General features: G+C 54.6%; 2 protein-coding genes across 2 annotated transcripts in view; one reads left to right on the forward strand and one right to left on the reverse strand.

The window, feature by feature from the left end:
• MMAB (methylmalonic aciduria (cobalamin deficiency) cblB type) overlaps nt 1-1,459 on the reverse strand; it is a 14,080-nt gene extending 12,621 nt beyond the window's left edge. The window contains exon 1 of the mRNA XM_012650161.1: nt 1,277-1,459. Coding sequence (XP_012505615.1) covers nt 1,277-1,393 — 117 coding nt within the window. The 5' untranslated portion in view covers nt 1,394-1,459. The remainder of the gene's footprint in view (nt 1-1,276) is intronic.
• Nucleotides 1,460-2,746: 1,287 nt separating this feature from the next.
• On the forward strand, nt 2,747-21,738 carry MVK (mevalonate kinase). The gene is made up of 10 exons (XM_012650223.1): nt 2,747-2,834; nt 3,676-3,823; nt 6,743-6,887; nt 8,706-8,861; nt 11,845-11,948; nt 12,545-12,590; nt 15,854-15,944; nt 16,365-16,481; nt 19,598-19,751; nt 20,777-21,738. The coding sequence occupies exons 1-10, from the start codon at nt 2,757-2,759 to the stop codon at nt 20,926-20,928; spliced, it is 1,191 nt and encodes a 396-aa protein (XP_012505677.1). The 5' UTR covers nt 2,747-2,756; the 3' UTR covers nt 20,929-21,738.
• Nucleotides 21,739-24,092: the final 2,354 nt, after the last annotated feature.

Here is a 24,092-nt window from a genome sequence, read left to right on the forward strand (position 1 = left end):
CTGTGCTGCCTGGGCTAGAGTGCTGTGGCATCAGCCTAGCTCATAGCAACTTCAAATTCCTGGGCTCAAGCGATGCTCCTGCCTCAGCCTCCTGAGCAGCTGGGACTACAGGCGTGTGCCACCATGCCTGGCTAATTTTTCTATTTTTAGTGGAGACCAGCTCTTGATTTTGCTCAGGCTGGTCTTGAACTCCTGACCTCAAGCAATCCTCCCACCTCAGCCTCCCAGAGTGCTAGGATTACAGGCGTGAGCCACCGTGCCTGGCCATCCCCCCAAACAAGCACTTTGCAAGCACTTTGTGGGCAAGCTTTGTGTCTTGCCCACGTCTGTATCTGCAGAGTAGCTGATACAGTGCATTGCACAAGGTAGATGCTCAATAAATATTTGCTAAAAGAACCGATCACTTACCGTAGTCCCTGCACTGTGCTAAATGGATTACAGGCATTATCTTCTGGAATTATCTCTGGAGTCTATCCACAGCCCCAAAAATAGGTACTACCTATTACCTTTCTTTTACTGTTGAGGAAACTGTAGCTCACAGAGTCAGACTCAACTTCCTCGGTCATCCAAGAAGGAAAAGGTAGGGCTGGGATTCATGCCCAAGACTGTCCTACTCCAGAGCACAAACTGTAACCTCTATCCTACCTAAAGTCTCACCCTCTACTCCACCAAGTCAGGTCCTCTGGAGGGAAAGAAACCTGGGCCATTTCCACTCTATGAGGTTTCAAGTATACGCAGAAACAAAGATTTGCCAAAACAGGGTTCAAAAAGTAACATTTTTATATAAGAGCATAACAAATATATAGCTCAAAATTAAAAACGTGACACTACAAGGTTAAAGGTCAAATCACTGGATCTCTGAAATATATGAATCCATGAATCCATGGTACCTCTCTAGGTTCTGAGGTCTGGGTCGGGGTGTAAGTTTCAAGGTATATGAGGAAAGCCATCTTCAGATCGTGGTGGAGTATGTGTGTCTTGGAGCGTGAACTGCTTTCGACACGGGTCAAAATCTGAGTGGAGGTCCCTCCTGGCCCACATGGGATATGCCCTGCCCTAACTCATGATAGCTGGGCTTCGCTCCTACTTGCCCAAGTAATTCCTGGTCTCTGGCGCCCACGCTGCCCACGTTGCCATAGTGACGTCAGGACCACCACCCCCCCCAGGGGATGTCTCCTGCCGGTTGCCGCGGTGACCTCACGGCGCTGTGACGTACCCATGGCGACGACACCCCGATTCAAGGCTGGTGTTCGTTACCCTCCCAGCCAAACACTCACCTGTCCCCGTCTTCCACGCCCTGAGGGCCGCGGCTCTGGAAACGGGGACTTAGGAGCCTGCCGGCGCCGAGGCACCCGCGCAGGCCTAGGCGGCCTCCCACTCCCCACACAGCCATGATCCAGGCCGCTTGACGGAAGCTGACCCCACCAGGTTCCCGTCCAGGCCCCGGGGTGACTCCACCTACAGCCGGCCGCGCCACCGCTCAGCCGTCATTTTCCATTGGTCCGTAGCTCTCGCCCCAGGGCGGGACCCTCCCAAGAACTTGTTTCCCATTGGTTCATGGAAGGAGCCGGGCGGGGAAACCCACGGCTGCTTGGCTACAACACCTATTGGCCAATGTTCAAGCCAATTGGCAAAGGGACTCCCGGCTCAAGCGCTCTGATTGGCTAGACGGAAGAGGCCGCCTCTCCACGGGGCACGGGCGCTCTGGGACGCCAGAGTACAGGAGCTGCTCCGGCTCCGGCCAAGAGGAGTGGCGGCGGCTACAGGTGAGACGCTGGGGGCGCGGGCCCGGGGGCCGCAAGGTCCGAGACCAGGACGACCCTGAGCCAGGCGCCCGGTTCTCTGGCTCAGTTTCCCCAACTTTGACAATCCGTCCTGAGGGGTCGGCAACCTCGAATCTTGACAGTGATTTTAAACTTCAGACAAGCAAGAGAGGCTTCCCCACTCTGAGCCTTAGGTTTTCTCCCTAAAGAAATGGGGATCACGACAGTACTTGGCTCAGTGAGACTGAGGTTTTAGTATAAGAGTTTAGCATAAGTTTTGAGTTATTTATAAAAATGTAGACCCTGCAAGCCACTTTCCAGGACTCTGTCTTGCAGAGACCTCACGTAAGTGTGCGAAACGGGGCGTAACAGGTGTTTTCTGCAGCCTTGTTTTGTAATTGTGACACTTTGGAAACAGCCTAAATATCCAGGAGAGAGTTCTTTATGGTCTTTGATTTTATTTGAATTTCCACCGTCAACAGAAGTAGTACTAAATAGTAATGAAAGCTGAAATCAAGAACAGAGCCAGTACTAAGTAGCTATCAGTAATTGAGTGATTACCATGTGCCAGCCACTGCTAAGTATTTCCCTTGCATTAACTTAACCTTCCCAACAACCCGTTGAGGTAGGTACAGTTATTGTGTCCCCATATAACATGTGGAGAAACTGAGGTCCATAGTCATTTAAGTGAGTTAGCTAAGATGACATTACTCGGGAGTGGAAGAGCTGGGATTTGAACGCAGATCTATCTGATGTGTCCAGTTGACTGCTGCACTGTGCTGCCTTTCTGGTCCATAGCAACTGCTGGATAGCAACTGCTTTTTTATTATAATGATAGCCTTGAACTAGACATTCCCCAAGATCTCTTCCTTCAGTCTTCTGGTTACCGAAAAAATAAATAAACAACCAAACTAAGATTTCTTCCTGCAGATTCTAACATCTGGGGATCTTTGCTCTTCTCTTTGGCTTTCCCTTTTAGGCTTCCCAGGAGCCATGTTGTCAGAAGTCCTGCTGGTGTCTGCTCCGGGGAAAGTCATCCTTCATGGAGAACATGCTGTGGTCCATGGCAAGGTAAAAAGCCCCTAGAGCCTTCAAGGATTGGGTACCACTTCTCCCTGACACTAATCTTGCAAGAAGGTAAAAGGAAGCTGTGAGGCATAGCTTGGGAGCAAATTAGAGAGGAAGTCAGTTTCTCCCCAGCCAGGCAAGGAAAAGGTAGGTCTTTTGCCCACTGAAGGGCTTTTCTGGCTTCACTTAGTAGGGTAGTGAAAAGATGATATATGAAGCCCTGCAAGTGGAATGAGATCACCTAGGAAGAGAGCTTCCGTGAAGAAGAAAATAGGTTTGAGGACTGAGCTCTGGGGCACTCAAATGTCTAGAAGTTGGAAAGATGATCTGGCCCATGCATTACCTCATTTAACCCTTACAAGCACCCTGCTGAGCTACATCCTTTTATTATGCTGATTTACAGTTGTAGAAGCTGAGGCTTAGGAGAGAATTGGTAACTTGACCAAGGTCCCATACACCTTGGTAGAGCTCAGAGTGAGCCTAAGTCTGTCTGAACCCAAAGCTCATACTTTTTCCGTCCTCCACTCTAACTGCCATTCTTAATATCCTAACTTGTATATCTCTTTGAAAACATGGTGATCATGGGGAAGCAATGCCTTGGTGTTGAGAACCCCTGACATTTTGCGTAGGGAAGGCAAATATAAGTGGATATTAACTCCTAATTGATTGGTGGTAGCTGTGCCCAGGCTTAGTGGGAGAGTGTGCCAGGGTTGATTAGCAGTGTCTGCCAAGGGCATGGGGGGAGTGGCCTGCATGCTAATGTCTGCTCTCTTTTCAGCACATTGGCACTAACTCCTTTGTTATCTACCCTCAGGCTCCTTTGTTTTTGCCCTTTATTCTTTAGGTAGCACTGGCTGTGGCCTTGAACTTGAGAACATTCCTCCAGCTTGAACCCCACAGCAATGGGAAAGTGGGCCTCAACTTACCGAACATTGGTGTCAAGCGGGTCTGGGATGTAGCCAGGCTTCAGGTGCTGGACACAAGCTTTCTGGGTAGGTACAAGGAGGAGAACCCAGGTGTGGGAAAAGCCTCGGGCCCTGAAGAGAGGACAGAAGGTGGGCAGATCATCAAGGCCTGTTGTTGAGTGAAAAAAAAAAAAGCAAACAGCATGCATACATATTTATGTATAAGTATGTGTAGAAATGCATAAAAAAAGGTCTTAGGGGATAAACATCAAACTGGCCATGGTGATCAGTTTCTCTGGGAGGATCCTACAGACTGGGAGTGGGCAAAAAGAGCCTTACCCTCTATAATGTCTTTAACAAGGAGAATATATTGGCATCTTGTATAATTAAAAATTATTTTTAAAAATGGCCAGGCATGGTGGCTCATGCCTGTAATCCCAGGACTTTGGGAAGCCAAGGTGGGAGAATCACTTGAGGCCAGGAGTTTGAGACCAGCCTGGGCAACATATCAAGACCCTGTCTCTACAAAAAAAATTAAAAATTGTCTGGGTGTGGTGGCACACACCTGTGGTTCTAACTACTTGGGAGGCTGAGGCAGGAGGATTGCTTAAGCTCAGGAGTTTGAGGCTGCAGTGAGCTGTGATAGTGCCACTGCACCCCAGCCTGGGCAGCGGAGCAAGACCCTGCCTCTTAAAAAATATATTAAACATAAAAGTAACTTAAACTTATTGTTGGAAAATGCAGTTAATACTGAGCAACTGTAAGTAAAAATAAAAAAAAAAAAATCACGTATTGTTGCCCTTCTTCCCCCTAATAATGACTCTAAGCATTTTGGTATTAATCATTCTGTATTATTTTCTGATGGATAGTGAGATTGATTGGGATAGAGAAATATCTTGTTTTTTTAAGCAAAATTGGGTCAGGCCATATAAACCATTCAGAAATGTGTATTTTTTCTTCTTTGTGTCAGGACTGTCTTTCAATGCCAATAAATAAAGGCCTCTGTGCTAATTTCTGATAGCACTGGGCATGTTTCAGCTACTCATAAGCAGGTCAGCTCTTTCCAGCAGTGGAGTCACTGCCTGCCCAAGAGCTGGAGTTTGTTTTCTGTTCTCAATTAGCTGTCTCCTCTCTGGGCCGATGCCTCCTCGTTTGGAGCAGTGTTTCTCAGCCAGGGTGGGGCAAATGAGAATCTTCTAGGGTTTTTTTTCCCGAATTGCACCCGAACGCTGGATACCTGCTTCCTGCTCCCCAAAAGAAGCCAGAGCCACTCCCATAGGTTACACGCACATGGAGTAAGAGTTAAAAATCCTCATTTTAAAGCAAGCATTTTCAACCCCATTGTGCCTTGGCATGACCTGGGAAGTTTTTGTTGCCGTTGCTTTAATATTTACCAACATAGATGGATTCCTGGCCCTACCCCTCTTCTAGTGAGAGTTGGTAGCGGTGGTGAAAGGGGTTCCCCTGGCCGATTCCAAGGTCACCCTCAGTTAAGAGCCACTGCTTTGGAGCATACATCAGAAAACGGCCAGCCAGAGCACCTGAAACTTGCTTCCCATGGCATACAGGGCTACCCAACCAGGCCAGAAATGTCCCCTGAGAACCAGCTGCTACTTTTATAGTCAGCAGCACAGGATGGAAGCAGGCAGGTGTGGTGGAACATGTCTGAGAACACTCCCACTCCCTGTGCAGGCCTGGGCAGGTCACTTAACCCCCTGGGCCTCAGTGGGCAGAGTTGTGTCGTCTGACTGAGGCTGCTGTGAGGATTCAGAGGGTTGGAGGTGGGCGCCAGGGCTGCAATGCCACGTGCAGTACATAGGAAAGGTCTTGTTTGTCTTGTTCGAGTAGAAGACAAAAAGAATTGGAGCCTTTGGAGACGTTGTCTACTAGGTTGCAAGGATTCACCATCTTTCTTTCAATGTCTTTTCGTTCCCTCCTAATAGTAAGAAACACAGTGAACTTTCATTAGGCATTTACGTGTGCCAGGCACTGATAAGCATGTCGTAGGCAGTGTTATTCATTCCCCATTATATGGTTGCGAAAGTCGAGGTTCAGAGGTGAAATGACTCAGATCACGCAGCTTGTTAGTGGTGCAGAAAGGATTCAGACCCAGGTCTTTCTAACCCCGGAGCCCAGGCTCCTAACAACTGTTCCATCTCCATCACAGAGCTCTGAAAGATCTGGGCTCTCAATAACATCACTGGCTCGGCTGTCTTGGATGTATCATGAATTCATTCAACACGTATTTACTGGGCACCTCATAGGTGCCCTGAAGTTTCCTAACCAAACACACCCAGCTCTATTTCCCATTCCCTTTAGAATTTGACCCGAGGCTCAGGCAGTGATTTTTAGAGGTAAGCTGGTCAGACTTGCTCTGCCTCCTTGGTATCCCCAAGGAAAGTGGCCCAAGCTCTTACATATCACTGGAAAAAAACCTGCTACCTCACCTTTCCTGCCCAAGCAACATCTCGTGTTTACTGGTTTTATTTGAGTGTCCTGTTCTCAGTAATTATCTTTTGGGAGAAGAAAATATTTGGGGAATAACTTAGGCTCCCTTTGATTTTAGTTTTGTGCAATGGAAGGTGAAACTAGCAGTGTTAAGCTAACAGTGTGTGTGTGTGTGTGTGTGTGTGTGTTTAAACAATTAATTAAGCAGTTACTACATGGCCAGGAGCTGTGCTAAAAATTTTGCATCCCTTGTTTAACTTTATCTTCATGACAACCCTGAGAAGTGATATTGTTGTTATCCCTATTTTACAAAGTAGAGAAACTGAGGTTCAGAGAGGTCGAGTCACATGCTCGAGGCCACACAGCCAGTAAATGGCACAGTCAGAATTCAAACCCAAGTCTGCCTGAAGTTGATGGATACACTTAGGTGTGGTGCCTGGACCATAAATTCGTGTCCATCCACATTCTGATTCCAATAACTACTCGATTTTCTGTTTTCTGTTGTTTATAAAAGTGCCCTCTCACCCACTTGTGTTTGCTTATTTGCCTGGGGGACAGGACAAGGTGACGTCACAGCGCCCACCCCAGAACAAGTGGAGAAGCTGAAGGAGGTGGCATGTTTCCCTGAGGACTGTGCTGTCACCGAGCGCCTGGCTGTGCTGGCCTTCCTTTACTTATACCTGTCCATCTGCCGGAAGCAGAGGTGTGTGTGTGTGGTCTGGGGAAGGAGTCCAGATTCCGCCTCCCACGGAGAAACGGGAAGGGTTTCTGTTCTTGTCGCTGCTGGAGAGTACACGTGCTCCCTTCTTGGTTTTCAAGAACAACAGCCATCATCCTCACCTGTGCCAGGCACCCTGCCAGGCAATGCTTTTAACATTCACAGCCACCCCGGAGAGAGACACTGTCCTCATTTTATACCTGGAGAAACTGAGACTCAGGGAGGTGAAGTTAGCAGGCTGGGAAGCTAATTCAGTCCACTTTAATACTAACACCTACAGCTTAACCCCACACTTCCTCCCATGGTCTCTTGGATTCAGCAGAACCAAAGCCACATTCCATTCTCGGACCCTCAGTGTGGCCTCTCCTGCGCCCTGCCTATAGTGGTACCTTAATTCCACATCTCGCTGGCTCCTGGGAAACTCTTCCATCAGCAGAGTGGAGCCTGCGCTCACCCTACCCTTTACAATGAGATCCGGGCTATGTGCCCCTGGGCAAGCCGGCTCCTAGAGGGGCCAGGACTGTTGCGGTTGTGTCACCTGTGACAGAGAGCAAGAGCTTGAGGAGCAGAGGGTGTTGGTTCACACCCCAGCTGCGCCACTTACTAGCTAGCTTGAGGTGCTTATCCTGTCTGAGCCTCAGCTTCTTCATCTATAAAATGGGTATAGTAATAGTACCTACCTCACAGGGTAGTTATGAAGTTAAATGAGTTAATTTATCTAAAGTGCCTGGCATGCAGCTTGAGAAATGTTAGCTATTATTATTAATAATAATTTTCCCAGAAAAGTACAGAGAGGGTTAGAAATACACATAACATGAGCCCAGCACTGGAACTGGCACATAATGAGTATTCACTATTCTTTTTGTCCAGAACTCACAGGAAAAACATCAAGGGCTGGCCTTCCCTCGAGTAGCAGATGCTGGTTCAGTGGCCGGCGCTACGCGGAGGACGCGTTCGTAAATGGCCTGACACTTGCTGTCCAAAGCAGGGATTTTCAACTTAAGAGGGGCATGTCCCCTTCAGTGGGTGGGGGACATTCTAGAACCTCCCACGCTGGGTAGGGTGGGCACATATAATTTGATAAGGCACATCCAGTATTATAATTTTTATATTTGGAAAATGGGAAAAGTACTTAGTGGGAATTATTGAACACAAAGTTTGACAGTTCTCGCTTGCGGGAAGTACACGTAGGACGCAGCGATGCCGAATTTTCCAGTGATCACAAGCAGCCCCATGTCACACATGGTTGGGAGACACTGGTGGGAGAGGCCTCCCCGTGAACACACAGTCGAGGTGCACAGCAGTGGGGGGCAGTCGCATGCCGGGGGGCCTGGGAGGGGAGACAGGAACGGCCTATGTGGGTGGTCAGGGAAAGCATCACAGTGGAAGCGGCACTGATAAGCTCTTGGAAATTTCTCTGGGGAATGAAGAGGCGTGAGACTTCCGTAGGCAAAGGGTCCAGCCCACGCCAGGGGAGAGCCCAGCGTGTGGCGCGGGCATGAAGAAGGTTGGATGAAGGGGTTGGCGGTTTGCCAGGCACTTTTAGGAGGAACCCTGGTGGCACAACACAGCGATTCAAATGAATCGGGACCTGGTTTTTAGTTGCGTGTTCCAGCATGAGTTCCTGCCGTGCAGTAGGGACGCCTCTGGGGTCATGAAATCTCTAGAAATCCGGGCCGAACGCTAAGCGTCAGGCCCTGTCCACGTCCGGCCCTGGGCCTCGGCCCGTGGTTCAGCACTGGCACCTCACGCCACCTCACCTCTCTTCAGGAGAGTCACCTTTGGCACCCTGGTGTGTTTCAGGGCCCTGCCGAGCCTGGACATCGTGGTGTGGTCAGAGCTGCCCACCGGGGCGGGCCTGGGCTCCAGTGCTGCGTACTCGGTGTGCCTGGCAGCCGCCCTCCTGACGGCCTGCGAGGAGATCCCGAACCCGCTGAAGGACGGGGATGACGTCAGCAGGTAATCACGGCCCTCACCCCGGTCATCGTCCTGTACGATAGGACCCAAGTGTAGCTTCTCCGCTGAGACCCCCCGCCGCCCTGGGAGGTGAGAGCTGCCATGGTGGCCATTTTACAGACGAGGAAGCTGAGGCCCCGAGAGGCCAAACGGCTGGCCCGGGGCTGCACAGCGAGTGACGGCAGAGCGGGATTTGAACCCAGGCGGTCGGAATCCAGAGCCTGAGCTCTCCTCTGCTGCACTGAACCACTTCTGCTGCCCCAGCCTGTGGGTCCAAGTGCCCATGGGTGGCAGGAAGAACTTGAGTCAGGATGTAGAGAGCAGTAAGTAGACGAACCCTCCCACATCTGCATTCACTCGCCGTGGGTCCTTGGCCTGGTCACTGCGTCCCTCGGAGCTCCAGTGTCACATCCAATAATTCCTTGTCGGAAACACGTCGGTTCAAATACAGTTGAATTCAGACTGAGCCCAGAGGTCGCTTTGATCCTTCTAGGCCACAGGGGATCTGGGCACTGTCGATGGTCTGTCTCGGAGCTTTCTCCGGAGTTGCCTGAATGGTCCCGTGTGTGGGAAGAAGCAGGAGCCGCTGTTCCTTACGGGGGGAGCGCAGCGGGTAACGAGAGAGGGCACCTGTAGGTAACACCAGAATTTCAGTAAGGTTTGCCCGTTAACGTGCCGCGTGGCCTTGGAAAATCCCTTCTCTCTGGGGCTCCAGTTCCTCAGCTGAAAATTAGGAGCTGGACCAGAGGCTCCCTCGGGAGCCTCCAGCAGCCTTGGTGTTTGGTGAGCCTGTGATAAGATGGGGACTTAGAAGAGAGGCTTCGACACAGCTGCTCACCACCGTGTGCTAATTGCTGCTTGGGACCGAGACCGTGAAGGCCTGGCTGCCCTGGGTCCCTGAACAGACACCCGCTCACGGGCCGGCCGACTGGCTCCGCCTTTCAAAAAGCAGAGGAGTTCCTCCTCCTCAGAGCCCTCGGGGAGAGCAGACCCCAATCCCTGCGCTGCCCCGCTCTGCCCCGCCGCTCTGGCATTTCCGAGTCAGAAAGGACTGGAGCCTGGTCTCCCTTGAAGATTTGAGTCTCAGCTCCCCAAAGAATGAATTGTGCGCAGAGTAGGAAGAAGACGGGCATTTGCTGAGCAGGCTGGGCCTTGGCGAGGTCACCTGCCCCGCCGATAGCTCACTTCTTCTCAGTCTGCTGCCTTTTGGTCCCTGGAAAGGGCCAGCCAGCTCTGGTCCAGTTTCAGGTGTTGCACAAGCTGGTCACTCTGGCTGGAATGTTGTCCCCTACAGCTTGCCTAGCTGACTGTCCCTTGTCCCTCAGCACCCTGCAGTCAGAATGGGGTGTATCCCATTCAGCCTGCATTGCTCTTACAGAAGCACCATCGCTTTGCACTTAACTATTGTGGCGTAACTGTTTGTAGTTAAATACTGATTGCTCACTGACCTCCACTTTCTCCAACAGACTCCAAGCTCCAAGAAGTCTGTTTTGCTCCCTGCTGTGGACTTAGTCACAGGCACATGGTAGCTGCTCAGTAAATACTGAATGAAGGAGTGAGGGAATCTTGTTGGCACTGTAAAGTTTTGTAGTTAAGAGCCTGGGCTCCAAGTCTGCAGATGTGGTTCTGTTGTAGCAGTGAGTGGTGCTGTGATCTTCTGGATGCTGTCTTCCCCAGCTGAGCCTCAGTCTCCCCTTCTGTAAGAAACAGGATAATAACTGTACCTTCCCTGTCAGGTTACTGAGAGAGTCACAGGAGATGGGCCATTTGAGAAGACACCTACCACGATGCTTCCGATACCATTGGCCAGTGTGAACTCCTTACTAATCATAGCCTCCCAGCTACCTTGTGAGTTGTAGGTCCAAGAAAATCCTCAATTGACAGATGTGGAAAGAGACTCAGAGAGGGTAATTGACCTGCCCAAGGATCCACAGCAAAGGAGTGGTCCGACTGGGCTATGAGTACACCAAGGAGCTATGATCCCAGGTGGCCGCTCTAGGGGGGAGCGCGTGCTATTTCCTGGGCGTTGTACAAAGCACCTGTGCGTTTCCTTCATCTCACCATAGCCCTTGTGAGACAGACACTGCCACCCCTGTTTAAGGGATGAGAAAACAGCGTCAGAGGCGAAGCCATTGCTCAAGGATGCCCCATGAGTCAGTGGCAGAATGGCATTCACAGCGGGCCCCCTGCGCAATCCATCACTCTGCCACTGAGCCACGCCATTCTCAGACATCACTAAACCCCCCCGTGGCTTCTGCTGTTTCATGGGGAAGGGAATCCCCAGAATTCCCTCCCCGGGAGCTGAGCGCCAGGAGCAAAGAGGGGGCGGGGCTGACCGTTTCCCCTGGTTCTTTACTCGTGTGTTTTGGGTCTGGTCACTGGAACCGCTTGCGAGCCCACACCTGCTCCGTCGAAGGCAGCGAGGCCACGTGCTAGGGAGAAAGCCGCAGGTGGCTGGCGTCAGCCTGGCCCCCCAGGGGTGTCCAGGGCACCCAGAATTTGTATTTATAATGATTGTGCTTTGGACCTCCTTGCAGGGCCTTGGGAAGCAGTCGCACCTCTGCTAGCTCTTAAAGGGAGGCTTGTTGGGGGGTGGGTGCTCACGCAGAGGGCTGGTATGGTCATAATTACCACCCGCTGACCTGACGCCTTGCAAGGCGCTTTGCCAGCGTTAGGCACACGTGCAGCCAGCCTCCGAGGAGGGTGGAGTTTCCGTTCTCCAGCTGGGGAGAGTGAGGCTCAGAGAGGTAAGGTGGCCGGCCCAGAGGCATTCAGCTAGTAAGAGGCAAAGCAGGACCTTGGGAAACCGAAGCCCGGTTCTTTCCACTGCCCCAGGCGTGTTTCAGAGGGACGGGAAGGTTCAGAGCTGTCTTGTTCTTTCTGAGCTTGAGGGCCCAAGCTCCTTTGCCTCTTGGCCTCCACCAAGCACAGGCTGTGACCCCTGGCGCCCACCCCCCACAGTAAAGACGCACTTCTGTGTCTTCAGGTGGACCGAGCAGGATCTGGAATTGATCAACAAGTGGGCCTTCCAGGGGGAGAGAGTGATTCATGGGAACCCCTCCGGAGTGGACAATGCCGTCAGCACCTGGGGTAGGTGCTGCCTCGAGTTTGCTTTCTCTATTTTTACCTTTAAACTTCTTACTGCAATCGTAAATGTCCAGGCATCTGTGTTGGTTTAGGTTGAACAGAATCAATGGATTCTGAGGAAAGTAGCATTTTCCTGTTTTAGAGGGGAAATGGGACAAATCTTGGGGGTCTACCTCACACCCTCTGACTCAGAACTTCTGGGAGTGCAGCTGGGGCCCGGGGAACTGCAGCTTCCGTGAGCCCCAGGGGGGTTTGCACGGTCCAGCAGCAGAGCCGTTGCCCTGGAGATCACAGACCACGCAAGCGGCGCCCCCTCTGGTGAGGACTCCTGCATCCTGGGCCCCACCTCTACCAGGTGGCCTGCAGGGAAGAGAGGCACCCATGAGCCCATGGCCTGGTGACAGCTTCCTGGCAGAGCTGAGGGGACCTTCTTGCCCTCCTGGACCTTTTGTAACTGGAGCTGACATGACTAGTTATGTTGTTTAGCCCGTTCCCTGGATGGGGCCAAACTCTAACCCCAACCCGAAGTCCAGTCTCCGCCAAGAGGCAAAAGTCTATAGCTTTTCCCACAGTTCTGACCCGCTCATTTTTCTCTTTAGGAGGAGCACTCCGGTACCAGCAGGGGAAGATCTCACCCTTAAAGAGGTAATTCGTGGGTAGAGCGGCGCATTCCAGCAGGGCCGCGTCAGCGTGTGCGTCTTGGGGAAGTATTAATACCACGGGAGGTGGGTGTCCCTGGCTGGCCCTCACCGTGCCTGGCAGTTGCACTCTCCTCCTCCACTGCAGAGAGGTTAGAGAGAAAGTCCCATGTGGCTGTCCTTTCACCTTCCAGGAGGGGGCTGTGCCCCCAGCCCCTCGGCTGCTCACTGATTCATCCATTCGTCTATTCATTTTGCGAACAAGGTTGGACTAGGGCCTAGAAACATAAAGGAGAACCTTGGGCGCAGTTTCCAGTTGCTGCTGGGGAGGCGGGGGACCAGGGACACACACGCTCACAAAAGCCACCACAAAACAACACGAGAGTCGCCGTGACAGAGGCACGCAAGGCAGGTTTGTGAGGGGCTCAGAGCGGAAGTGACGTTTGGCACCTCTCAGCGTGTTTTATACGTTTCTACACCCCTTCCCTCTGGGGCAGCTGGAATCACGTGCATGTCAAACCTCAACACCCTCTGTTCCGTCAGCACCCACAGTGGGAATGCTGGGTGCAGGGAATTAAACACGTGGCAAGATGCAGCCGGGTTTTTTGGCTGTTCCCTGAGCCCTCGATCAGGTTGCCTGGCATCGTTTGTCCCGGGCCACCTCGGTGAGAGTCCAGGGACCGTCCTCCTTGCAAATGAGCAGCAGGTCCTGGCCCGCTGCCACCGCCTGTTGGGCCACTCTGCTGGCGCCCAACAGCCTGGTGTGGCCATGGTGCCGCACCTCTGCCTGTACCTCGCGGATCTTCCTGTCCCAGCGCTGTCAGCTTCCAGGGGCTGAGCCCACCTTTCTGAGGCTCTACGTCAGGGTTTCTCGGCCTTGGCACTGTTGACATCTGGGGCTGGACCGTTCTTTGTGGCGGGGGCCGTCCTGTGCATTACAGGCACCCCGGCCTCTACCCGCTAGATGCCAGTAGTTCCCCTCAGTTATGACCATCACGTGTCTCCAGACATTGCCCAGTATCCCCTGGAGGGCAGCGCCACCCTCGGTGCCCACCCCTGCTCTTCACAGGAGCCACGTAGCAGCGCGGAGCAGGCTCCGCTGGCTGCTCAGCACTCGTTGCCCATGGGGCCCGTGGAGCCCGGGTTGGAGGTCGGCTCTGCCAGCTGTCCTATGCATGCCGAACCGGAGGGGGGCGCATGGAGGATTCGGAGATGCCTGCACCCGCCCCTAGGAGTCATCGGTCTACTGGGGGAGGCAGTCACAACTGTCATGATCAGAGAGAAGCATCCAGAGAGTTCTGAAGCTGTTCTGGAGGACAGCGAGTGGTGTCCTAAATGCGGCTGCAGGTCTGGGGAATCGTTCACAGTGGCAGTGGCATCAGAGCCACTTGTGTCCTGAGCACTGGATCAGGCTCTGGGGCTAGAAAGCCGTAAGACGTGGCCTGGGCACCCCGTGTGCACAATGTGCTGGGGGAATCGGGATGAACGATGGAGGGTTTTCAGCGTGGGGCAGGGGTAGGGCAATGGCCTGTTGTTGGTAGTGTGCTGGCAGGGGCTCTGGGGTTCGCAGGCCCGCGTTCGAATCTAGCTCTGCCACCTGCCAGCTCGGTGCCCTCAGGTGAGCCATTCTCCCGAGGCCTCCATCAGACGGTGTCTATAAGGTGCTGAGCGCTTTGCTGACCAAGTGTATTCAGCCAATCCACAAATCTAATTGAGCACCTACTATGTGCCGGGCACTGGGGCCTCAGCAAGGAACAAAACAAAGCCCGGCCTTCATGGAGCTCTTGCTTTTGTGGGAGGAGACAGCCAGAATATCAGTGGCGCTGGGAGAGCAGGGCAGGCAGTCATAAGTGCCTTTCGGAAACACAGCAGGGCCAGGGACAAGAGCACAGAGCAAAGCGGCCTTCGCCGCTTGCTACAGGGTGTCTCGGTGAGCAGATGGCGGGTTCTCTGAGCAACCGGGAGGTCGGACTCCGCATTAATCCCGCCGATGGCTCAAAGGGGAGCTTTTCCCCTAGACCACGCGTGGTGCTTCTCCGTAACAAAATGCATTGTCTGTGAAGTGGATCAAGATGCGGCCTCCCAGAGCACTGCCCTTTTGAGGAATGGCTTGTCTTTGAAGGGAAGAGAAAAGCCAAATAGAATGTTCATCTTTTGTAAAGTTGGAAAAAAAAAAAGCGCCAGCCTCCAGGGCTGAGAATCGATATTAATTTCATGGGCTCGTGGGCGGCGAGATAAAGCAGGTTTCTGGCAGCCTTTCCCAGCCCTACTGGATTTTACAGCTGCGGATTGTGAAGAGAGCGAATAAAGGCATCAGGGCTCGGCCCGTCTCCAGCTGTCTCGGGCCAGAGCTCATCCGAGTGCCCCGCCCTCTCGGACGGGCAGGTTGGACGACAAACGTTGGCTCAAGCCCTGGAAGACAGCTAACCACAAGGACAATTGGGATTGTGGCTTTAGGAGGGATTATGCAGCTCGTCGGGGGCAGGCGAGGACGGCAGGGTCATTCCGGGGAGTCGGCTGGCTGCCTGGGGCAATCTGTTCTACGTGGGGCAGCCACGGGCGACTGATGCTATAAGCACATCTGGACCAGCCTGCTGGCCCCGGCACCATCCCATGGGGCAAGAAGGGGCTCAGCGTGCTGGGAGCCGGCCTCCTGGGCAGCCCTGCCCTCCCCTCGCGCCTGCCGCAGTTGCTGTCTCGGGGCAGAGCCTGCCTGTACCAGCTAGCCTGGGTGTCCGTCCCGGGGCCTATTGCTTTGTCTTTCTGAAACTCCAGCTCCCCGAGGTGGCACATGCAACTGAGCCCCGGCCCCTCCTTGCACTCTCTGCTGTAGCCACTTTGAACAACGAATGTGCCATGTTCTACCCATCTGGGCTTCATGTAGGCTGCTCCGCAGGCCAGAAATACTTGTCCTTCCTGCTTTTGTCCTTGTTGGTTCTCACCCATCCCCAGTTTGCAGCTTCTGCATCACGAAGGGGACTTCCCCCCCTCCTCCCCTGCCCCCAGGCCAAGCTGTGCCTAGGACATAGTAGTTGCCCAGTTAACATTGAGCGAATGAATGAGTGAATGAGCAGCCAGTCGAGGGTGTCCACCCACCTGTGGGCTGAGATGGAGACACAGCTGTGGCCAGCGGCAGGACCCCTCTTTTCCCCCAAACCAGCGTCACTTGCCAGGGTCTCTGCTTCCTCCTCTGTGTCAGGGCGGGGTGGCGTCCTGGGTTGCTCCTAGCCCTTGAGCTCAGTGTGGACCTGCCTCCTCTTCACCCCACAGGCCACCAGCCCTCCAGATCCTGCTGACCAACACCAAGGTCCCTCGCAGCACCAAGGCCCTTGTGGCTGGCGTCAGGACCAGGCTGATCAAGGTGCTTCTCTTCCCGGGCAGGTTTCATGCGAGGCCATGGCACTATCCCATTGGGATTTTCGATGTCTCCCCCTGGCTGCTGGGTTATGGAGGGGCATAGTGGGTGGTGGGTGTGGGGAGCCTTTGGGAAAATGGTTTTGGCAGAAAAGAAGGTGCCATCTGTGCCCACACCCTGGCCCGGAGGCAGGGCAGGGATTCCTGAAAGGACAGCGATCGGGTCCATTAGACACACTGGCTTTGCGGCGAGAATCCCCCTCCTGAAGCTGGGGGCAGCTGGCCAGGCCAAGACCGGGCCGGAAGGAGAGGAGGTTTCCCCGGAGGGTGGTGTGGTTGTAGGGACACCTTCACCACATTGCTGGGGCAGCTGTCCTGTGCCTGCCTGCCGCCCAGCCTCACAGGCCGTTTCTTCCCTTTCTTCCAGTTCCCAGAGATCGTGGCCCCTGTCCTGACCTCCATAGATGCCATCTCCCTGGAGTGCGAGCGCGTGCTGGGAGAGATGGCGGCCGCCCCGGCGCCGGAGCAGTACCTCGTGCTGGAAGTAAGAGCCCGTCTGGAGGAGCCAGGGTTCCTCACCACTACCTAGGCAGTGGCTCCCCAGTTGGACTGTGCTTCAGATCCCCCGGGAGCCGAAACACAGAGGCCAGGCCCTGCCTGTGGCCCATGCTGTCAGGAGCCCCGGGCTCAGGCCCAGAGTTGGTGTGTGCACACGAGCATGTCTTGTCTTAAAGCCTCTTCCCAGGGGATTCTGAGTCACGGAGAGAGTCCCTGGAAGGAGTTCAGGGCAGTGCCTGGCCCGTGGTGAGCACTGTAGGCCAGATCTGGGGTCACACGTTCAAGGGGCTCCGGCCCACGTGGGTAGACAAGAGATATTGCTAACAGAGTTCTCTATTGGTCCAGGAGCAATTTCATACCTGGCCGCCTCTTTCCTGCTATCAGTGCTAACTGCATGTGTCCATTCAACAACTATTTGTCAGCTGCCTGCTTTGGGCCAGACAGGCCTAAAGTTGTCTTCTCATCGTTGGAGGCCCAGCTGCCTCCATTTGCATAATTCTAGTGTAGAGGTTGAGACCTCGTACTTAGGATTTGGTCAGGCCTGGGTCTGAGTCCTGGCTCTACCTCTGCCTGCCGTATGGCCTCACTGGAGTGTCTTAACGACGCTCAGGGGTCCCGTGGGTGACACGCAAGCATGATGCCTGGTGCGCCACAAGCTCCTCCTCGGACACGGTCCATCTGGCCTGGTGAGTGTGGACTGACATTAAAAAGCCATCGGGCTGCCCTTAAAGAAGGAGATGATCAGGCAGGCCTGGCCGGTGTGGCCAAGCAGTGGCTGTCAAGTGGAGGTTCAGGAGGGGGCCCCCTCCAGAGGGGCCATGCTGTCTCCATCTCACCAGGGCCCCCACCCCTCTGTAACTTAGTACCTGCTGCAATCACTGTCTGCTACCTCCCTGATCCCTGTAGGCGTTTGAGTCTGCAGCCCCTATACTGAGTGGAAGCTGCTGCTAAACCAAGCCTTTTACAGATGATTTCTCCCTTGATCCTTATAATAACCTACCTGTGAAATAGGTTCCTTGTCCCATTTTACAGATGTAAAAACTGAGGCTGAAAGCGAGTGACTTCCTCCAAGGTGATCCAGCTAGTGAATGGCTGAGTCGGGGGTCAAACTGACTGGCTGGCTTATTCCTTTTTTCAACAGATCTTTAATGAGCACCTACTATGTGCCAGGTGCAGGTCCTCTATCTAATTCCTGTGCTTTTGCCCTCACTCTCCCAGCCTTTGTCGTCCTGGCTCTTAATTCTTTCCACATAGAAAGGAGGGAACACAGTCCCCCTGAGTAGGAAATTAATAATGATAGAGCACTGCCTAAAATACACCCTGTTGAGCCCCCAGAGAATGCCACAGAACAGCACGTTGATTATACATTGTATATTTTTGGCTGTGGCAGCCACTGAAATGTGCAGTTCAGCTCCTGGACAGCTTTGCACTCAAACCAGCGAGCTGTTCTCCTGTGTCACAACCTGTCATCCGATCCTTGACAGATTTTGGATCAGAATGTGACAGGTGTCTGGAACCTGCCTCAGCAACGTGACACCTGGCGCTCAGGCACAGAGAGAGACCCCCAGAAGTCTTCTTTCACATCCAGCCTGCCGGGCCGGTGAAAGGCACCGGGAGCTGCCACCGGGCCATCAAGCCTGTCTGCTCGTTTGTCAAAAGCGCCGGGGGGTGCGAGGTGGGTTGTGGGGGACGCCCCAACCCTGCCCGACCAGCCGTCCCCACGTGCGAGAACCAAGTGGGCCCCAGCAGAGATGTCTCAGTGATTGGCAACTCGTGGCGCACAGGCGTTCTCGGCGCCTTGGAGCAGAGCTTCGCGCTGTCAAGCCGCACACCGCGAACCCTGCTCGCTCCCTGCAGAAGTGGGTGGCAGGAATGCCGAGGGTGCTCTCGAGGGCAGGGTAGACAGGAGCTTCACGTCAGCCAGACCTGGCTGCCAGTGCCAACTTGGTACCTTACTAGCTTAATGACCTTGAGTAAGTCACTCGCCTCTCTGAGCCTCAGTTTCCCCCTTTGTAAAGTGGGGATGATGGCAGCGTATCCATAGAAACACTAATAGCAGCCACTATTGGCAGAGCACCTAGCTCATGCCCGACATCGTACAAAAGACTCACTCCGTTTCAGACACATGGCAATCAGGCAGACACAACCCCGTTTATAAGGGAGGAAACAGACTCAGAGCCAAGGACCTGGCTTAAGGACACACAGCCAAGAAGGGGCAGAGCTGGGACCCAAACCCAGGCCCACCTGACTCCAAATCCCGCGTTCTTCACTTCCCAAGGGCAGGAAGTATGGCCGGATCATCATCCTCAGAGCCCCGGCACGTTGTGTGCGTTTGGTGAATGAAATGTAAATGGTGGGTGCCTGCGTGGTGGGAGCTGCTGCTGCTGTTATTTCATCCGTGTACACCTTGTTTGGTCCTTGGAGAGCAGGAATTTTGTTATGCAGAATTGAAGAAACCTAGATAAACATTTAGCTGTTTCCCCACTCGTGACCTTGCTGGAACTACAGCCCGGTTCTTGTTCTGAAATCAGTCCCTGGGGCATCTATAGGGTGACATATTATCTGAGACTTTTGCAAATGACAGAAATCCATCTCAACTAGGCTTTGGCAGAAAAGGAATTTATTGGCTCCTAACTGAGAAGACCAGAAGTAAACGGCTTCAGGAATAGCTTGATCTAGGGGCTGAAACAATGTGGTCAGAAATCTCTCCATCTTCCATGCAGTCTCTGACCATGCGGCAGGGCAGATAATTTTGGCAGCCTGTGTCTGAAGTCAACTAGTCAATTAGCAGCTCCAGTGGAAAGAGGAAGAGAAAATACTGATTGGCCCAGATGCCCATCCATGACCAGTCACCGAGGCAGAGGCTTCTGTGGCCGGGCCTAGAATACGAGCTCAGCTCCATCCAAGCCCCATGGGAAGTCCTGCAGGAAACAGGGGTCCTTTCACCAGGGGAGAGAGACGGTGTGCCAGGTGGTCAAAGCCGTTAGCTGTCCCAGAGCAACAGCTGTCAGATGGACAGGGCAGACGGGCAGACGGGCAGGCGGGCAGAGGGCCTCAGCCTCAGGCAGGCCAAGCAGGAACCGCCTGCACCTTCTCCTGCAGGAGCTCATCGACATGAATCAGCACCACCTGAACGCCCTTGGCGTGGGCCACGCCTCCCTGGACCAGCTCTGCCGGGTGACCATGGCGCGTGGACTGCACAGCAAGCTCACTGGTGCAGGCGGCGGCGGCTGCGGCATCACACTTCTCAAGCCAGGTACCAGGGTGCGGGGGAGCGGGCCAGGTTACCAGCCTGGGCTTCTATGAGGGTTCCGTCCGGAGAATGCCCTTGGGAGAAGGGAGCGGCCTGCGAACAAGTCTCCGCTCTGATGCGTGGTCTCGCGCGAGCTAATTAACCGCTCCGGGCCTTCGTTTCCTGGCTGGTAAAGTGAGGACGGGAATATCTAGCTTGCGAGATCGTTGCGCAGATTCAAAGACAAAAGTGCATGTAGAGAGAGCCTGGGGCCGGGCGGGGCTGCAGTGGGCTGTCGCCGTGGCTGTCACCACCACCTCCATGCCTGCCAAGCCTCCCACCAGCCTGGGACCAGCCAGGGCATTGTCACGCTCCGTGCCTGCCTCACCTTCCTCTCCCGCCTCTTGACGTGGCCAGGGTGGGGGCTGATCTTGCTACAAAATGTGGGTCTCTTAGGGAATGAAATCTCCCGCGCTGGTGACTGGGGACCCGGCCAGGGGCTCCTGGTGGTTTCACTGCCCGACACACCATGTCTGCCCTCAGGATCATTCCTGGCATACAGGAGGCGCCAAATGTTCCCCTCTGTTGGTTCCTAGCTCAGGGCCCACGACGATGGTGAGAGTTGCCCAGTGTGCCAGGTGCTGGGCCAGGCACTTTCCTGCGTTGTCCCATTTAAGCCTCACAGGAACCCCAGAGGGGTAGGTATTATTAGCCCCTTTCCCAGATGAGGAGACTGAGGCTCAGAGAGGGGAAGTTGCTTGTGTGAGGCTGCGTGGTGAATACATGGCAAGGCCAGGTGACTCAAGAGCACGTGTTTTAACAGCTCTGCGAACCCCCAGGGAGCAGTAGGGCACGAGGGCTTGACGCTGCAGCACGCGCGGGGGCTGCAGGGGGCCTCTTGGAGCCTCACAGGCCTGTTGGCTCAGGTGGGGTCACAGCAGGAAGGCACGGCAGGAAGACGTGGACCCTGGGCCTTTTCCTTGGATGGGATGAACTTTCCCGAAGGGAGTGGACAGTCGTCACTGGTGACCTGCCTTCCCTCCCCCCAGGTCTGGAGCGACCCGAGGTGGAGGCCACGAAGCAGGCGCTGACTGGCTGTGGGTTTGACTGCTGGGAAACCAGCGTGGGTGCCCCTGGAGTCTCCGTCCACTCAGCCGCCTCCCTGGACGGCCCCGTCCGGCAAGCCCTAGGTGGCCTCTGAGATGAGCCCAGGACACTGCCGCCCCTCCAGGAAACCCTTTCTGGATTATTCTGGGGGCTGGATTTGGCCTCCGTGCTGGCCAGCGGGTGCCCAGCTCCTCTGTGATGCCTTTGCTACGGCACGCGGCCCCCAGTCCCCGCGGTGGGACTCGAGTCTGCCCCGGGCTGGGCTGCCAGGGAGACGCGGTCTGCGTTCTCTCGCGCCAGCCAGGCGACGGGGCCCGGTGGGGTCCTCTGAGACGTCAGACCTGAGACACGAGGAGCTTCCCCACCTTCCCTGCGGCTCCCACAGACCCTTCTACTCTGGGCCCTTGCACCCTCACCCGCAGACTCCCTGGCCGGCTTGGTCGCATGCCTGGATGCCGGGGTCTGTCCTGAAGCAGCGTACCTTCTCTCTCCTTCTGCCTCGACACTTCCCTGTCTCCCAGGGCCCGGGCTGCCCCCACCTCCTCCAGGAAGCCCTCCCTGACCCCTGGCAGGCTGAACCTTGCCGCACCTCCCTCCCATGGCGCCCGCCGTCTGGTCTGAATCATTCGGCACTTTCCACACCTGCACTTCTGTCCGGCTAGACGGGCCCCCCAGGGGCTGTCCGGGTGGGGGTCTTTGCCCTCTGCCCTCCAGCCCGAGGGGCGGCTGAACGAAGGCAGAACCAATGTGCAGTTCCTTCCAGTCTGCACCTGAGGGCTTTGCAGAAAAGACGGCACAGGGGGAATAAAACGACCTTGAGTAAACAGTGCTCTACTCCGTGTCCAGAAAGACGGGGCCGGGTAGACTCCAGCCCATCGTGTGCCTTCCCTGTCCCCGTCCCCTCTCCCGCCGCTTTCTCGGTGGACCTCTTCAGCGGTTGAAGGAATTAGGGGCTTTGGGTCACTGCGTGTGTCTTAGTGATGGGGTGGTTTTCCCAGATGGCCCTTGCTGTACAAGGGACCAGGACACTTCTGCCAGGACGAGGCTCTCAGGCCACCGGCCCAACTCCAGGCTGCTTTGCCGGAGGGGACTGTTGAGCTTCCTGCCTTCTGGAATCCGAGCACCCGCCGATGCACAGACTTTAGTAAACCATGGAAACAAAAACCTGCAGCAGCTCCTGGAATGTTCCTTTCTGAAATTAACTGACCATCAGGTGGGAAAGACAGACTCTTGGTGTTCATTTCCCCAGTGCCTATTTGAGGTTCGTGTCGCCAGTCGACTTGGCTCTTTCTGAAATGGCAGAATCCATCGGGAAGCTGTGTCGCTATCGCGTTGCCCACAGAACCCCTGGGAGCCACAGGTCCGCAAGAGGCAGGGCAGAAAGGTGGGGGGTGGGGGCAGGGATGTCAGGATTTGGTTGAAATGGCTCAGTGCACGTCTGCCCTTGGCCACTAGGGGGCAGCTGGCACCTTTCCCAGCTGGTGTCATCTGGGGAGAGGGTAAGAGAGAGCAGGGCCTGATGTCCACCCCTGTGCCCAGGCTCCTCTCTGGGCCCTGCCTGGGTCACTGCTGGGAACGGGAGGGCAAGAGGAAGGACACCTGCCCAGCATCACCGATGGCGGTTCCCTGGCCCTGCCCTTTAAAACACCGTGCATAAAACAATAATGTTAATACGGAGCACTTAGCATGGGCCAGGCACTGCTCTAAGTACTGTACACACATCATCTCTTCATCTCTACTCCAGCTTCAGAGTGTAATTTGCTAGTCTCAGCCCCATTTTACAGGTCAGGAAATCAAAGCTCAGAGAGGTTGAGTAACTTGTCCAAGGGCACACAGCTAATCAGCATCTGAGGCAGGATTCAAACTCAGTCTGATTCCAGAGCCTGCTTCTGCTGGGCACAGCTCTAGGCGCAGGTTCGTTGCAATTTTATAGGCTTTCATGCCCAGGCTCGTTATTTCCTCTGAGGTTCTGATGTATTTGGGCAGGGCAGGTCCTGGGCATGTGTACTTTTCTCCCCACTTGGTTCGAGTGAGCAGCCAGGGCCAGAGACACTGTTCTCAGGGATGATGCTGGTTGACAGCCAGTTGGCAGCCTGTTGGAGGTGGGCCTGGGGGCCTTCCCGGGGCTTCCATAGGTGCCCATGACAGCTGTAAAACTGAAGTGGGGGGCAGAGCCTGAGACCCCAGAGCCTGCCTGCTCCTTGAGGCCTTCCCCCTTTCTCATTCCCTGGGATCAGGACGTCCCTCCTGGGGCAGGGCCCGACTCAGTGCTCTTGCCCCAGCGAAGCAGCCACCTGTGTGCCTTGGCCAGCACAGCCTCTCCACCCAGCCACCCCCTGGGCCCGGTCCCAGCCGCTCTTTGGCCACCTGTCTTTGATATCCCTTTGCAGACAGTTTGCATATGCAGCCATCACTCCTCATTGTGTACTGCAGTGGTTCTCACGCTCAGCTGCACGTTGAAATCACCTGGGGAGCTTCTACAAGACGCCCAGGAATGCCTGGCCGCATCCCCAGATACTCTGGTTTAACTGGTCTCAGTGCGACTCCGTCACCGGTAACTTCAAAGCTCCCAGGTGATTCTAAAGTGTGGTCCAGGCTCTGCTTCAGCTCTGCCAACCCATTAGCCTTGGCAAGCCAGCCCACCTGTGGGGGCCGCAGCTTCTCATCTAGAAAACAGGGTGATAGTACCAACCTTATAGGCTTATGGCAACTGAATGAGAAAATACACAGAAAGCCCCTGGCACATAGTAAGTGCTCAATAAATGCTTATTCTAACTGTCTTGTGCTGAAAAATAAGGGTGTCTCTGAGAGCCCAGAAACTTCAGAATGGTGTACAGAGCTGGTTAGAAGCACCCCACCCAGTTGGTCCAAAGCCCCTAGGTTGAGATCCCTTGAGTTGACGTTGGAGAAACCCAGCTGCCACCTCCCAGCTTCCTCCCCAAAGAGGCGGTCACATAAGCACTAGCATCCCCTTTGCCAGGGACAGCAATTTGTCTCAAGCCAGCATTTGGAGCTGCCCCCAGCCTCTGCAGCCGACCATGGATTTAACTCCCACCCTCAGAGCCCGAAGCTTGCAGGGCATCCCTGGGTCTGGCCCCGGTCTCGCAGCCAAGACAGTAGCTGCCGCAGTTGCACCCACGTTCTTTTGTTGGTGAGGATTCTTCCCTCCCAAAGAGTGTTTCCCGTGGGCCACCAGCAGCCGGTCACAGTTGGCAGCTGGCTCCAGGTCCGCAGGCACATGCACGGTTGGGGCCCAGC

The sequence above is a fragment of the Propithecus coquereli genome, unplaced genomic scaffold (assembly GCF_000956105.1).
Source record: "Propithecus coquereli isolate 6110/MARCELLA unplaced genomic scaffold, Pcoq_1.0 Scaffold314, whole genome shotgun sequence".
NCBI classification, from domain to species: domain Eukaryota; kingdom Metazoa; phylum Chordata; class Mammalia; order Primates; family Indriidae; genus Propithecus; species Propithecus coquereli.

What these genes read in the sequence shown, in the direction of transcription:
- MVK (XM_012650223.1), top strand. Translation starts at nt 2,757, where the DNA reads ATGTTGTCAGAAGTCCTGCTGGTGTCTGCTCCGGGGAAAGTCATCCTT. An exon ending in ATGCTGTGGTCCATGGCAAG is followed by an intron (nt 2,835 to 3,675) that starts GTAAAAAGCCCC and finishes TTTATTCTTTAG; the next exon opens with GTAGCACTGGCTGTGGCCTT. An exon ending in AAGATCTCACCCTTAAAGAG is followed by an intron (nt 12,591 to 15,853) that starts GTAATTCGTGGG and finishes TTCACCCCACAG; the next exon opens with GCCACCAGCCCTCCAGATCC.